This window comes from Manis javanica, chromosome 9 (genome assembly GCF_040802235.1).
Source record: "Manis javanica isolate MJ-LG chromosome 9, MJ_LKY, whole genome shotgun sequence".
NCBI lineage: Eukaryota > Metazoa > Chordata > Mammalia > Pholidota > Manidae > Manis > Manis javanica.
In genome coordinates, this window is record NC_133164.1 from 11,272,050 (window position 1) to 11,288,428 (window position 16,379).

Genomic DNA, 16,379 nt, shown 5'->3' on the forward strand with positions numbered 1-16,379 from the left:
CACTTACTGTTTTATTCACATCTCTTTTCTCTCAGTCTGAAATATTCTTTTTTTTTAATGACTAAACAGCCTATGAAAAGTTGTGTTGGAATTATTATTTTCTTAATTTTTATAAGTTTAATAATTAAGCCACTGATATCTGCTCTGCTTGATATTTTTATGACTTGGGACTCTATAAAAACTTGAATTTTGGTTATTTGAATTTTTGTATGGGGCTAGAGTAATGACGTTTATTTACTTTTATATCTTTGTTTTCTTTTTCCTAGATATTCTCTAAGTGGTGGAGGAACTTCATCCCACTGAAATTCCTTTGGCATTTTGGGTTTTGTTTTTCCTTTTTTCTTCTTCATCCTCCTTTTTAAACGTCGAGGCCTTTGCTGACTCTGCTGAAGCGGTGCGCCATCGAGGGGTTGTCCCCCGCCCCGCCCGGCCCTCCCCGCCCCAGGCACCTGTCCCAGAGCACGCACGGTCCTTCCTCACTGGCCTCGGCCAGGTGAAGTCTCAAGGTGGGGTGGGGGTGGGGGTCAGCTCCTTAAAGCGATCATTTTATTATTCTTGTTTTTAATTTTAACCATAGTGCACATATCAAAGAAAGTGTCTTTAAAAACAGAAACAAACCCTGAAATGTATATTTGGGATCACGCTAAGGCAACTGAAGAAACGAAACCTCAGGTATCCTGCTTTAAGTTGGTGACTCCCACTCCCTGGGAGACGGAGAATCGCTCTGGTGGATCAGTGTACAGACGTGTATATAGTGTCATTTTTACGGAAACCCTTTTGGCGTGCATAAGGAATCACTGTGTACAAATTGGCCAAGTGCTTCTGTAGATAATGTCAGTGGAGTAAATATTTGACAGGCCATAACTTGAGTCTATTGCCTTGCCTTTATTACATGTAAATTTTGAATTATGTGACCAGTGATTTGGGTTTTATTTTGTATTTGCAGGGTTTGCCATTAATAATAATTAATGCCCCTCTTATGGAACACTCCTGTTTGTACCTCAACACATGCAGATTTTCCTCTTGTTGGCCCTGTAACCCTTTGGTACACTTAGAAGTTGATTTCCCTTCTCATCGATGGTACTATTTCTTAGTGTTTTAAATTGGAACATATCTTGCCTCATGGAGCTTTAAATTATTATTTCAAGTTTCTCCCCAATGGAGTGCTCTCGTCTGTCATTTGTTTGGAATCGTGCCACTGCCAATCCTGCGCCAGCTGTACCGTCCTTTCTAGTATGATTTTCTGTCGCACCTTGTAGTGAAATCTGCGTATCATCTTGCCCACCTCCAAATGTCTGAATGCTTACACGAATAAATTTTATAACACACACACACTTTGTATACTCTCCTTGATGTGTGACTCCCAAGAGACAGTGTACCTGTTGTGTGTGCGGTTGTGTGATGAGACATTCACTAGCTCCAGTAAGAAGTGCCCACATTCAAATGGTGTATGTCCAGGTTGGTTCCCTATGCCAGCCTTAAAAAAAAATTGGTCATTGAGCACACAGCTGAGTATTGCTGATTTGTGAAATTGCTGTCTTCCCAGGGTGGTTTTGTTTCCTTAAAGGAGCTCATGTCTGCTACTTGTCACCCAGGTGTCTGTATTTTTCTTGGCTGTGGCAAGGCCTTGCTTACCAGTGGGGTGACTAATCTCGGGGTCTTCAGGATGGGAAATGGTTCTTGCAGCAATTTTGTGATTTCAGTACATGGGGCCTTCTTTTCTGTTAGTTGATGATGAAACACTGTCATATCCTTTTGGAGTAGCAGTTCTTGAGGGGGAGGACAAAGGGTTTTTGCAAGCCAGGAAGTTACTGGGTAGACTTTGGGATGGAAGGTCAGGTACCTGCCAGCCACTGGCCTGGACAGGGAGAGGACAGAAGCCTGAGCCACAGAGGTTTGAGAGGGGGTATTACTTAGGTTTGTAAAGTGGAGTTTAGTTTTTAAGCTCTGAAATCAATTATGATTTTTTAAAATTAGAAGTAGTTTAAGGTTGAATATTTATGTAAGGGATGCATTTTGGTTAGGGGGAAGTGGAACTGAATTGCTCATTCTTACTGTGCATGGTATTCTCCAGTAAGAATATTAACTTGAACATATTTGAAACTTGAGCATATTCCATTTTGTTTCCAGAAAGTATTCTGGGTGAGGAAACTATTTGTCTCCCTATGGGGCGTAAGCCAAAGATCCATTTTGCCATTGCAGGGGAAGATCGCTCAGGAAATGAAACAGGTCCCAGGTCTGCTCGTCCGACTCTGAGGGAGCCAGTGCTGGCAGCAGCTTTCTAATGTAGATGTCTCCTAATTAGCCAGTGGGCAGTGAGGTCAAGAGAGATGCTGAAGAAAATCCCTAAATGAGTAATGGGTTTGCTGATAGGTAGACTGGGTTCTAGTCAGGCATATTGATGTGAATAGTTGGCAAATACTCAGCAATCACTAGACTGTCGTACACACCACCACCTTCTACATAAAGCAGCCAGTTATTTCTTTAGAGTATTTTTGAGCATCTTCTGTCAGTTAAGCTTCCTGGAGATGTGGTTTGACCGCATCTTAAAGGTAGATCCTTTCCCCATGGTTGCCTCTGGTTTGTCTCTGTAGACACACAAACTGATGCCTGTGTTTTTAAAGGCTCATGTGATGTGTGCCCTCTGAAGGGCACCTTATTTAGCCAAGGAGGCTACTGTTGGGGTGTACATTTTAAGAGACCAGCTACAGTGGAACCTGCCTCAGACAACATACTCTACTGTTGGTGTCCAACCAACCAGACCACAGAGATTGGCAGATGGGTTCACTAATGCTTGGAAGCCTTGAGATGCCAAGCCCCAGCAGCTAACAGCTGATGTGCACAGGGAAGCCCAGCTGCTGCCTTTTGGGAGCCGGGCAACTCTTCTACAGAGAAGAGTTGGTCTTGCACCTGTCTTGTAACCAGTGCTACACACCTTCCCAATCCAGCAGCTTTGTTCTTGACTTGGTCTTGTGAAGTGTCTGGTTTGGTCCTTCATTATCTTGTATCTTTCTTTAAAGAAAGCATAAGGTCCATTATAAACATTTTTATATTTCCTTCTTTAAAAAATACACTTTCTGTATTTCTGCTATAAAATGTGGCAATCATTGGGGAGAGTGGCAGGGTGTGTTCTTAAGGACAGGTTACTGTATCTTGCAAGGGTCAGTAAAGTTCACAAAACCATTGTTTTGTAATTTTGTGTTTTGTGTGTAGAGAGAGTAGATGAATGTTGTATCCCACCCTCCTTGACATCCCACCCCAAGTTCATATGTTGAAATCCTAACCCCCAACCGTGATGGTATCTGGAGGTGGGGCCTTTGGGAGGTGCTTTGATGAGGGTGGAGCCCTCGTGGATGGGATTAGTGCCCTCAGACTCCACAGAGCGTCCTTCACCCCTTCTGCCACGTGAGGACACAGCCAGAAGCTGCTGCCTCCGACTAGGAAGAAGGCTCTCGCCAGAGGCTGAGGCTGCTGGCACCTTGGTCACAGACTTCCCAGCCTCCAGAACCGAGGTAAGCATGTGTTGATAAGCTGCCCCGTCTGTGGTATTTTGTGACAGCAGTCCTGATGGACTGTCTCCGAGATGCCTGCAAGTTTTGGAGTGGTCTAAATTGCCCACCTGATTGGGACTTCTTGTTTTCTTTGAAATCAGAAGGATCAGAGAGGTGCTAGTCACAGAGCAGAACTGTAGTGTCCATGATTTAGAATCACAACTACTGGAGTGGGAGACTACCTTGTCCCCAAGCTTCACAGGCATGTGACTTCTGGAGGGACAGTTTTCCTGACACAGCCTCTGCTATCTCAGCAACTGGGGTCATGTATCCCAGCTAGCTTGTTCTGGGGCCCCTTTGCAAAGGCAGAGGAAGGTAGGCCCTTCTGTCTGCTTTGCTCTCATTCATTGGGTTTTAGTCCTTTTATTGCCACTGATGACCAGTCTCCTAGGAAGCTCTGCTTTCCCAGTACCAAGTTAGAAGAAGCAGATAGACTGTAAACCACCAAGTTCTCTGGAATCCATTGTTTGTCCTAATGAGGGTGTGTCCGTTCTGTCCCCCTGCCCCACAGTGCCCAGCCAGTGCCATCCCTTGCCCTGGAGGCAGTGCCTGCTGGTTCCTGCTCCCCCTGCCCACCTGCACTGGATGCAAATAAAGATGACACCAGGTTGGTTAAGTTTTGCCTTAAAACTTCAATATGCTGGATTGTGGCGTGAGGTATTTTTATTCCCTTTTGTTAGTACTTAAAACCATCTGGTACATGTTGTAAGGCAAACGATTAACACATCTCAAGCTACTCGTCCACTTGTACATTGCCGTTCACCAGTCACAGCTCCACAAAGTTGGGGTCGTCCTGTGTTTCTGGGTGAGGGGCTTTCCCAGCTGTGGCACAGAGCACTGGGAGAGAGCTGCTGGGCCGGTCGCTCCCCCCAGACTGCGTCAGAAAGGGCTTGGGACTAGCAGCCACCTGGTCTCCACAGACAACAGGCAAACGGGCTCTGACTCCCGGCGCCAGCAGTGACTGGAACCATGTTCCCTGTGTAGTCCGACTGTCGAGGATGTACAGTGTCACACTGTTGATACCCCATGCGTGGGGAAATGAGTATGAGGAGAAAAGAATGATTCTTGAAGACAGGCACAATATATATAACTACTGAATGCGCAGTTCCAAACCCCAGTTGCAGTAGGATATGGGGATGATAACAGGGCCTGCGCATGGCTACTTCATAGCGCTTCTGCATCCGCTGAAGTGTACAAATCTCCATGACGTAACATACCACAAATGGCCCGGTTACTGACGTACAGGTTTTCATGCTTGTGAAACAGACAGCAAAACACCACAGCTTAATATCCTCCCATTGTGTACACCACTCACAGTACAGTGATAAGGTCCAGATATCACACTGGATTTCGGCTTAACAAACAACCCGCCACACTTTGCAAATAGTAATCACAAACAATTTGGTCAACTTGCACCCAGAAATAGGTCTGATGACCAGTTTCATGCTTCACTGGAGCATGAAACCCCAAAGTGGAATAGTGTGCTGCAAATTGCTTATTAATCAAAGTAAATCCTACTAACTTCCTATTATTATAAAAGTAGAAAGATTGAAAAAAAATCTGAAAATGATCTCATTTGCTTAAGACTGTGCCATGTGTATCACAAACACTGGAAAATCTGTATTTTAAAATGCAGCAGCCTATAAATCAAAAAGTTTAAGAAAAAGAAGAGCTCTTGCCCTGTCTTTTGGTTGAACGGATGTGTTTGTACTGCTTTTAAGGTGCAGTTGTGGAGGAAAAATGTCATTTGGCACTATGTTAATGACGCTGTTTAATACTGGCACAAGCTAAAAACAGCCCCACCGAATGATAGATGAAATGCCACTGGCATCAGCGGTGGGAGCACAGTTCCGTTCAGAGGAGAAATTAACCACTTGAAAAGACAAGGGTAAAAACAGTTTTGTGCAGACAGATGAGTTGTTGTGAAACCATGTTTTTGTTTTCCAGACGGGTGTTAATTTTACTAGGGCTTCATTAATACAGAAGAAAGTAAATGTCTTCCAGGAAAGCAGCCGCTGCTGAACCAATCAAACGGGTCATGACATCAGTATACATGAGATTCTTTGTGACTCAGAACGTGAGCACGTGAGGCCGAGCTGGTAGCACTTCGGATCACCTCCATCCACCTAAGAAAGCAAAGTTGACTGTCAAGGGTCACTTTTTATAAACCTGTGTCCGAATTTTTCTTGTTTGTAAACACCATTTTAGCAGAAGAGTTCTTAAATGGACTGTTAGTACCCAGTTTAATGAGAACAGGGCTAAGGGTTCCTCCAGGTGTTCCTCATGAACACAGTTTGAGAACCACTGACCCAACGTGCCCTAGACAGATATATCTGGCCCAGGGGGTGCACACTACATGTAAAGCAGTTAGAGGTAAAGTGGCTTCTTACTCTACCTCCCTACTCTTTTACTCATGGACAATGGTGTGCCACATTCAAGTATTTGCAGTATATCAGGGAGATGGCAGTGCTGGTTGTCATAGGTGGACACAACTGGCATCCGGTGGGTAGAGACCAGAGGTGCTGCTAAAGACCCTACAATGGACAGGACCCCCTCGGGCCTCCCACCCCACCAAAAAAAAAACACCCCAGAATTAACCAGTTTAAAATGTCAGTAGTGCTGAGGGTTAGAAAACCAAGCTTCTAACATAGTTTTAGAAATTCCCTAATCACAGGTCCTCTTCGGATCTTACCACCTTGCAAGGCTAAATTATCCTTGTGCAACAGTGACAAGACCCCACCATGGATGGATCAGCCTAGCCTTCGAGCTCAGTCTACACTGTCCGTCCAGCCCAGGACTGAATGTGGAAACCGCTAAGCCCTGGGCTCACATTTCAAGCAATATAGTTGAGGAGCTTAGGTTTGGGGAAGTTCTGGGAGGCTTCGCTCCTGTTTTAAACCACTGTACTGTTTCACCTGAACTAACTTGGAAATGTGTACAGTTCATAATTGGCCCATCCATTAGAAACCCTTATGGGTTCACAGTGCTAGTGGGGAGCCAGGGAACTTGGCCTGTCAAAAGGGGCAGGAAAGAAATTTCTTCCTTAGTGAGGATCATGACCTCTGTCCCCCAAAGCTGGTGGTCCCACAGTGATGCCTGCTTTTGGAGCATCTGGTAAGATACAGTGCCCAGAGGCCCAGATTTTTTACTTCAATTCCATCAAACATGAAGGCCTGGCTCTTTCCATTTTACTTTAATTTCTTGGGGAAATGAAGACTGTGGCCCTGGGGTCTCATATCTCACACAGGCAGTCTCACTGAGGTATCCTCCAAAGCACTAGGATTTTGTCCCCTTGTGTGCCCTTCAGGCCATAGCCCCATCAGGCACATGACAGCTAAGCCCGAGAAACACGTCACATTTAAAAGTGATGTGTGCCATTAATCAACATGGACATCATCACCCCTCGGAAACCATGGTGCCACTGGATTCTGTGGGAACAGAGGTGGCCACTGCCATCAGGCAGAGACCCCCAGATCCTGTGAAATACTTTCATTCTAAGCATTTGGCCAGGCTAGGAAGACAAGTGCAGTTTGGAAGGGAGTGAATGCCCAGGCCCACAGTGGGTAGCCACCGACAGGAAGACTGTACATGCCTGGTCCTTGAGAAGAAATCTGTTCAGAAGAGCAGAGGGGAACACCTACCTTTCGAAAGTGTACTCGCTTTCAGCCCTGAAGTAGTACACATGGGACTTGAAATGCAGCTTGAACACATAGTCTTTGTGGATGTCCTCAGACTCTGAGGGAATGGTAAGGGAGTATCCAAGCAGAGGCAGGCTGGCCAGGGGATGATTGTCCTGGAAAACGGTCAACAGAAGGTGGCTCTGGAGAGGCAGGTGGTGAGCCTGGCTACAGCCACCCACCCGGTGGCACCTCGGACCCGGATCCTCAAGTAATCCCCTCATTTGTCCAACCAGTAGCCGTTTTCCAGGCTGAAATGGTCCTTCAGCAAATGGATAATGTCAGCCTTCACTTAGTGTTGAGGGTCTACAGCAGGCCTATGGTGGGACCCGTTTCCTCTCCATGCCTGGCTGGGCAGGTGGCAGGCCGCCTGCTCCACAAGAAGGGGGAACCCAGCCCCATGCAAGGCACTTACCTGGTGTGACTTGTAGAAGAACAGGCAGAAGTTCGTGAACACCACCCACAACTTCTGCCACCCATTGCTGTTTTTGAATTTCCTCAGTAGGTTCCCAGACAACTGATTCTGAAAGACAGGTAGGCCTGTAAAGGGTGCCAATGGGGCGGCACCCCCTCACCCCCCGTGGTGGGGTGTAGCCTGGGCCCACAGGGCTGTGTAAGGAACAGGCTTCTTGCAACCGACTTTAAAAAATGGCCTCAACTGTGTCCCCCCAATATGTTAAATCTTAGCCCCCAGCACCACAGACTGTGACCGCAGTTGGCAATAAGGTCATTGCCGATATAATTGAAGAGCTCAGGCTGGAGAAGGTTGGGCCCTAAACCACTCTGACCCCTGTCCTTAGAGGTGAGGAGACACCCAGGGAAGGCTGTCCGGTGCCACCAGCTGCAGTGAACACCAGGGCCAGCTGGCAAACCACAGCAGCTGAAGAGGCGAGGAAGGGCAGCCTTCACGACCCCTTGGTGAGGCCAGTTCGTTAAGGCGCCCTGCTGATGGTGCTTAGGGCAGCAGTGAGTAAGGCCGTCCCTGCCACAGCAGGCTCTCGGGAGCCCTGGCCCGGCAGCTCCTGGCCTCCCTCTAGTGGTCCTGGGCAGGGAGGAAGGCTGGACTGCAGCAGAATGAAGTCCTGCCCATCCACCCTGCACTCAAGTGACCGCTTCAGGCCCCTCAAGGCCACTGGCTGTGAAGAGGACGCTGAACAGGATGTCCACGTCCGTAACAAGCGGGTGACTCATCACCAGGGAGACTCGAAGGGAATGGGTAGTGATGGACTCAGAACCCTGTGAATGTAACTACTGCCGAGTTCACTTAAAAATGGTTAAATGGGCAAATTTACCACAATAAATACTAAAAATATACCTGAGTCTGCTTTATTCTAGCCCTTCAGTACTTTTCCTATATCTTGTACTTAAAAATGCTTATTGGATTAAATGCAAGTGTCCCCTATGCCAGGAATGGGTATGAAAAAAGTATAAGGTCTCTGCCAAGCTGCTTCTGAGCCGATAAGGAGACAAATGAACAGTGAGTCAGATGGAGAGAACACAAGGCAGAGGCCATCCCGGGGGGCTCAGCTAAACCAAGGGGTCACTGCAGATGGGGTGGGGGTGTCCCATCATCCCATATGGCTACCTCTGGCAGGGACAAGCAATGGGGGGGGGGTCCTTTGAGTTTCAGGTGACTGATGGTGGCAACCAGAATTGGGGTTTGATGCTTTTGTGATCACAGTCACATACTTGCTGGAGGGAAGCTGAGTAGCACATTCTTTCCTCGTACTTACAGATTCTTCTGGACAAGAGAGTCCAAAAGACCTTCCTCTTAGACACAGTTGCCTTTGGAACAAGAGCCAGTCCCCAGGGGGGTGAAGACAGTTGAGCCGGCTTCTAGGCAGGTTCACAAGGATGTTCTCACTTCTGCCGGCCACCACAGGTCACATAGCCCCTATGCTCTGGCCTCTTTCCTGTCACTCCAGAGGCTGAACCTTTTTGTGTGTGGATGACCCCTACCTAGGTCTGTCTGCAGCTGCTGCAGCTGCGGGAGGGGTCCGCATCCACGATCCAGAACCAGCCCGTGCCCATTTCCTGACCCCCTTTCCCAGCAGCCGCTTCTCCAGACTCCCTGACAGAAGGAAGGCCCCTCTGTTCCTCCCTCTCCTTGGCTGCCATAACTGCTCAGTCCTTGGGGGCTGAATGGTCCCCAAAAGATAGGTTGAAATCCTAACCCTGGTACATGTCAACATACCCTTACTTGGGGATAGGGTGGGCCCGGGTGCAATCGCTGGTGTCCCTATGAGAGGCTGTTTTAGCACAGATGCACGGGGAGGTTGCCAAATGAGACAGGCCAACTGGGGGTCAGCGCCCAAAAGCTGAGGAACACCAAGGATTACGGGCAACCACCAGAATCCAGGAGGGGCGTGCACAGACCTCCCTCAGGGTCCCCAAGAGGCCCCAGCCCTGCCCACACCTTGACCTCAGGCTGCTGACCCCCAGCGCCGTGAGGATAACTTTCCAGTTCAACCAGTGTGCGGTGGTGTGTTAGGGCTGCCCCAGGAACGGACCCCCTCCCACACTTAAAAGCTCTCATCACTTCCCTGAGAACCCTCTGCCGGCTCCAGCGGCAGGTGACACATCACACAGGCCATCCCGGCGGCAGCCCCCCACATCAGATGAGGCCAGTGCCCACTGGCTCACCCCCAAACATCCCCAGTACTTGTTTCTCCCTGCTTGAGCTCCACATGAGACAGAGGAGAGAAGCTGGCATGTAGGCTGGAGGAAGCATGCCCAGGCTCTCAGGCCAAGAGGCAAAATCTCAAAGATATTTCTGGTAGCTATTTAAAAATGTAAAACCCTGATCTTGGTCCCAGGCTATACAGGAGCAGGGGCTGGGCTGGATTTGGCCTGTGCGCGGATTTGCTGAGCTGGCTCCCCACCCTCTCCTGACACAGGCAGAGGACTGCAGCTGTGCAGGCCTGGCCCCTAGAAGAGCTGGCCTCGGAGGTGCCTCTGGGCTGCCCAGGACCTACCTGACTTCGGTGTTTGCTGCATTCTTGAATGGCCTAAGTGCCTTCAGGAACTAAGGTTTCAAGCCTACCAAATTCCCACTGTCACAGGCCTAACTGTCATCACAAACGTCAGCATAAAGTGAAGCAAGCAATTTCAGTGTTGCACCAACGATCAGCCTCACTGGACAGACCAGACTAGGTCTGATCAGGTGTTCTTCCCACCAGATCGATGGTCACTGGTGGTCCCCTGCTCCTTCCACTTTGGGAAGATCCAGTCCCCTGTTAGGATTCTCTGGTCGGCAAGCTGTGTGAACAAACCCGGTGGAGGTGTGGAGGGAGGGAGAAGGCTGAGTCGCGAGCAGTCAGGAGAGAGGCCATTCCTGCCGGGGCACCTGTGCCTCAGACACAGCCCTGGCAAGGACGTTTTTTAGAAGTAGGCACGGGTTTGAGAACACCAAGAGGAAAACTCAATAAGAAGAGTTCCATGGAACTGTAAGATCACTTCCAGAGAACCATCTCAGGGCTTCCCAACAGCATATCAGGAATGTTTGGCACACTCCCAATACTACTGGTTCGAAAAGCAAAATACTGCTCTTTGCTCAGCCTCTCACATGCTGCTTTCTGGGCCAGGCAGGCGTGGTTAGGAGATAAACCTCAGCTTTCAGAGAATCCAATGCCTCTACTAAATGGTGCGCACCCCCAGCAGTGAGGCCTGGGGCAGCAGCCCGGAATCAAACACGGTAATTACGTGTGAGACGTGAATGTTCACACAAAACTAAGCAGCTTCATGACAGCTCAGGTTTGGTTCTAAAAACCAGTGGCACTTGCAGTTCTAGAGCTTTCTGGGCCTGACCCTGAAAGGGGAAGGATTATGGACCTGGCCTAGAGGATTCCTAGGGAATGGAGGGTTGTATGCAACCCTGGAAGATTCACTGCTGCGCCCCGGGGAGAGCCAGATCACCAAAGACCACACGGGGCCCACCCGAAGAGCCAGGTTACGACCACTGATGCAGCTCTGACATGGCCTCAGCCCTTGAACACCCGATTTCAGGGCTGGGGTGGGGGCTGCTCAGGTCGTGTCCACCCTGGCACCTGGGGGTGGCCACCTGCCTGCACTGGCTGCCATTTCCAGGCAAAATGCCCAGATAGTCTGCCCACGCCTCCCCTGTGAGGAAAGACGGTGGTGGGGCCCGGGGAGCACAGTGACCACCGTGCTGGCAAGCGGGGCCGAATGAGGGCCAGGAGACGCGCCCACCCCCAACCCCCGGAACCCGTGCCCCCTGGTGAGTGCCCGCACCTCCACAGCGACGCTGAAGTCCACCATGGAGACGCTGGTGTTCCGGTGCCAGCACACGTGCACCATGGTGTTGCCGCGCTGCGGGGCCTGGCGCTCCAGCGACGTGCGCGAGGCGCTGAGGTCGTCCTCCGACTCCTGGTCGGCCGCCACAGCCTCATCCGGGGACTCTGCACCGGGCACGGAAGGCGTGTGTGACCTTGCTCCCCAGGGAGAGTGCCCGTTTCCTGCCACCCCGCAGGAGCCCGACGGGACTGGAGGGGTGGGAGGCTCCAGCGGTCCGGCCCTGGGGCCCCCGTGCACCCACCAGGTGGGAACTCACGCGAGCAGCCCTGCACCCATCAGGGCCGCACCCAGGGGCAGGCCAGCCTCCCCTCTGCCCAGCGGCCTCCGACACCCTGGGCCGCACGCGCGCGGTGCTGGCCCAGCGTGGAGGATGGCCCCGGTTTTCTCCCCAGATGCTGACATTGTGGGGCAGGCGGCAGTGCTGCCCAGAAAAGGTGACGACGTCCTGCGCACTCACACTCTTTTAAGGTGTGTGTGTGTGTTTTTTAACATCCAGAAAAAAAGTAAAAAAAGTTCCTTCATATTTCACTTTTAACGCAAATGACCCTGGACATACAGCACACCTGGTAGGGCGATTTTAGATGCCACAGAGGCCCCCCTCTAAGCCGGAGCCGCCGCCCCCCACCATGGCTGTTCCTAGAGGCGGCGGGCTCCACTGTGCCAGGAAGGCTGCCCTCCCCACTTACTGGTGTCCGGGGGGCTGCTGGCGAGGAACTCAGGGGCGGGGCCACTGCTTTTCTCTGCCAAGTCAATGGCCATCTGTATGTCCTCAACCCACTTTTCCATCTCGGACCGAGAACTGAGAGAAAGGTGGCCGTCAGGTTTTCAGACCACAGCAGGTGGAAGGGCAGACAGGTAAGTGGTCAGGGTCCTGGTTACCTGGCGGCCACGACGACGGACTGCCGCTGGCCCCGGAGCGTGAGGCAGTGGGGCACGCCCCACTCATCTTCACTCTCCTCTATCTGTGGGATGAGTGTTCACAACGTTAACCCCAAGAAGTGAGTGAGACGTTTAGATGCATTTTCAAACATTCTCTAAGCTGGCTACGCCCCCAGGGAACCAAGTCAGAAAAACCAGTCGGAAAATGAAAGGAAGGTCAAAATGCGTCGAGTTTTTTGGCAGAGCCCATAAACTTCCCTCTGTCCAACCAGTGAGGAGCATGTGGGTATAATCCAGGGAAATCATCCTGTGCAGACTGGCAGCCTGTCTGCATCTGTCAGCCAAGGGTCACAGAACACAGAGCCCCGCCTACTGGCACATCTTGGGTGGCTCCCTGGTCTAGGAGGTGGGCTCCGTTTCTCCACTGCTAGATGGTGAGGGCTGTCTTTAGGGCCCCTGGGGCCAGACATGGGACAGTGAGAGGCGACTTCACACCACATGGCCACGTCAGCTTGCCTCTTGATTCTAGAAGGAACATACCCCATGTCCTGTGTGCAGGAAGGGCAGCCATGTCCCAGAGCCCCCTCTAGGGAACCCCAATGAGGTCTAGGTTTCCCATGGAGCCTGTGATGGTATGGTTCCCTTGTCAAGTCCCTCCTTCTCCTTCTTCATGTCACTGTCACCGGCCCTTGTCCCCTTTAGCCTGGTCTGCAAGCTGCAGGCAGCCTGGAGCGAGAGGCCCCCATCCCATGCCCACAGTGCATACTCACGGTCATGCCAAAGAGCGGAAGCTGCCCGTGGACTTTAAACTGATTTGAGGCCGTCAGCCCCCTGCTCGTGTACAGCAAGACATCGTTGAACTAGAGGAGCAAGGACGAGTGCACCTGAGACAAACGCAGCTCCATTTGAAACCAAGGACAGAAAGTATGCTTTCAAAATCTTGCATAACTCTGATGTCAGTGGCCCCAGTCTGAGCAGCTTCGGCTGTTCCTCATGCCTTCCAGGTACCCCACTCTGGTGGCCGAGGCCAGCCAGCCCTGTGACCCCATGGGCGTGGGGACAAACTGCGCTCACCACTTACCAGGAAAAACATGCGCTGCTGGAGCCCCTTCCCGGACAGCTTGCTGAGGCTTCCCAGGCGAATGAACTCCTGCGGAGAAAACAGACCCTGAGAAGTGGTGCCATGGAGAGCATGGGAGATTATGGCTTCACGAGTACCCTGTTCCCGGTAAAAATCAGCATCGGCTACTGCTTCCTGAGTGCTGTGCTAAGCCCTTCCTAAGCTCCTCTCCTTCCCCAGAACCTGTGAGGCAGGGGCTGCCATCAGCTCCAACGGAGAGGAAGCCCGCGCTCGAGGCCTGGCAGCATGCCTGCAGCTGCACGGCCTGGGCCAGGGGCTGGCCCACACCAGACCTATGACCACGTTCTTGACCCCAGGCCCTGTGGGCTTCCTGCTGGGAGGGAGGTGACAAGGACCCCCAGCCAGATCCGAGTGGCAGCAGGGCCCCAGGAAGACAGATAAGCCATAGGAGAGGACTATGAAAAAAGGACTGTTCTCCATCACTTAAAACTCTGGTTCTCAAAAGCTAGTCATTGTTCTAGGATAAAAGAGTGACAGCCAGTGTGTCTAAAAAGCTCTTCCTCCCAGACTATCAATCCTTAAGGGCATAGGCCATTCAGGGGCACTTAAAAAAAACCCCACAAAACTATCATTTTAAAAATTGTGGTAAAATACACATAAAATTTACCATTCATGACCCTTAGTGCACTTACAGCGTGCATCCACCACTACTGTCTGGGTCCAGAACTTTTCATCCACCAAAAGGAACCCCCATGGCCACTCGCAGCTGCCAATCTATTTTCTTTCTCTATGGATTTGCCTATTCTGGATATTTCAAAATAAATCCTATCATGTAACAGGTGGCCTTTTGTGTCCGGCTTCATTCACTCCGTCATGTTTTCAAGTTTCAGTCATGTAGTATGGATCAGAACTTCATTCCTTTCTGTGGCTAAATATTTCATTTATATGGTTATGCCACATTTAATTTACTCACTTAACTGTTGATGGGCATTTGGGTTGTTTAGTCTTTTGGCTACTGTGAACAGTATTCATGTTCAAGGTTTTGTTTCAACACTTGTTTTCAGTTCTCTTGGGTATATACCCAGGAGCAGAATTGCTGGGTCATACAGAAATTCTGTGGCTAACTTACTCAAGAACCGCCAAACTTCCACAGTGCTGCTTCTAACACACGGCTGGAAGTTCTTCAGCACTCATTCCATAGAGTCTCTCGGGCCTCTTCCTTGCATGTAGGTGGGCTGGTGACTGATGGAAGTGACCTGACCTATGTGGCTTTTGAGAATAGGTCATGAAATGACACGTAGCCTCCGCTTTGTCCCTGAGACCCTTGCTCTTGGAACTCTGAGCTGCATGTATGCACTAAGACAGCCCTGAACCCAGGCTAGCGAGGCCGCTCACGGGCTCTCTGTGCACATCCTCCCGCCATCTCCACTGGGCGTCAGGCTTGAACCCTCAAGGCCAGCCCACCTGGCACCGCGTCAGGGTCACACAGAGCGGAAGGATCACCTGGTTGAGCCCTGCCCAATTCCTGACTTGCAAAACCATCACATACTCTACAAGGTTGTTTTCAGGCACTAAACAGCAGGGCAGTTGTTAAACATACCAACAGATTCCTGAACACCTACACCAAGAGGTTTTTCTGTGCTCATTGCAGCTACTGAGCCAAGAATAGGGACTCAGCCAACTCATTCTGATTCCAGAGAATCACAGCCTGACTTACGCACAGCCTGACTCAACTCTTTGGTGCTCTCTGAAATGTGTCTGCTGGTAATTTAACTGACATATTTTGGAGACCAACAAAGTAACATGTAACAACAAACCCTTGCAAGGCTGTGGGGTGGATGCTATCAAACATCATTGCTATAATAGGAGACGGGTCTCGGGGCTGCTTCCATCACTGAAGGGAATCAGAGTGAGGGGTGCTGACCCCACGTGGTGCTCCCACTCCTGCTGCCACCTCGCACATCAGGAACACGTGTGTTTTCTAATGAATTCTGGGATCTCAGCTGTTCCTTTTGTGGGAAGAAGGCGAGGAGCCTGAGGTGCTCACTGCAGAAAAGCAAAGGGAGCCAGTCTGTGTTCCAGGGGCTCCGGCGGCAGGGGACAGAAGGGCCAGGGCTCAGCCATCCTTGTCTGAGGGCTGGAGATGCAAAATGTCTTCTGCTTAGGTTTTTTTTTTTTTTTTAATCCTAACGGAAGAGGGAAAAAAATTAAAGGCCCCTACTATCTTTAAGCTCAAGCCGCTTCCTTCTAGAGGGAAATCAAAGATATCCAGGCCTCTTAAGTTTTAGCCAAATGAACCCCACACATCCCATCCAGTCCTGCTTCCTTCCTGAATGAGCTCCTCTAACTTGGAAGACCAGGCCAGGCAAAACTCTCAGGCACCCAATTCCCAGGATAGGGAAGCACCCCCAGGGAGCCTAGCTTAGGCCAGGTGTGCTGGGCCTTTCTGCCTCAGGGAGAGAGCCTGCCTTCCAGGACAAGAGACCACCTTAGACCCACACCACCGGAAGGCTGAGTGGGATTATGCATAGAAGCCACATTAGGAATTAGACACCAGGCAGCAGAGGGTGCATCTCTAAAAATACCTGCCTACCTTTACACTGAATTTTTAAAATTCCATCTGTACACAACTCTGTCAGAGTCCTCCTTCTACCCATTAGGTTATATGATAATTTAAAATCAATTAATGACAACAAGGGCCTCTGATCCCTCCTTCCCATTTCCTTCAAGGTTGACTAACCCATCAATGGCTCTGAAGCCAGTTAATGAGCAAAGGACTATGGAAATAAGGCAGGCCTGAAGTTAGTTACCACCAAAATCTGACTTCACCTTTACAAGTAATAATGGCATCCCCTTCAGTTAGCACGTAGTTATGTG

General features: G+C 50.3%; 2 protein-coding genes across 7 annotated transcripts in view; one reads left to right on the plus strand and one right to left on the minus strand.

The window, feature by feature from the left end:
* STK24 (serine/threonine kinase 24) overlaps window positions 1-1,330 on the plus strand; it is a 108,861-nt gene extending 107,531 nt beyond the window's left edge. For both annotated transcript variants that reach the window (XM_037024957.2, XM_037024955.2), the window contains exon 11: window positions 267-1,330. In XM_037024957.2, the coding sequence (XP_036880852.2) occupies window positions 267-303 (37 nt within the window). In that variant the 3' untranslated portion in view covers window positions 304-1,330. The remainder of the gene's footprint in view (window positions 1-266) is intronic.
* Window positions 1,331-5,305: 3,975 nt separating this feature from the next.
* Window positions 5,306-16,379, minus strand: part of FARP1 (FERM, ARH/RhoGEF and pleckstrin domain protein 1) — a 282,743-nt gene continuing 271,669 nt past the window's right edge. For all 5 annotated transcript variants that reach the window (XM_017660585.3, XM_037024954.2, XM_037024953.2 and 2 more), the window contains 8 exons: window positions 13,503-13,571; window positions 13,192-13,281; window positions 12,422-12,504; window positions 12,229-12,341; window positions 11,480-11,646; window positions 7,644-7,751; window positions 7,193-7,344; window positions 5,306-5,677 (listed from right to left, as the gene is read on the minus strand). In XM_017660585.3, coding sequence (XP_017516074.1) covers window positions 5,596-5,677; window positions 7,193-7,344; window positions 7,644-7,751; window positions 11,480-11,646; window positions 12,229-12,341; window positions 12,422-12,504; window positions 13,192-13,281; window positions 13,503-13,571 — 864 coding nt within the window. In that variant the 3' untranslated portion in view covers window positions 5,306-5,595. The remainder of the gene's footprint in view (window positions 5,678-7,192; window positions 7,345-7,643; window positions 7,752-11,479; window positions 11,647-12,228; window positions 12,342-12,421; window positions 12,505-13,191; window positions 13,282-13,502; window positions 13,572-16,379) is intronic.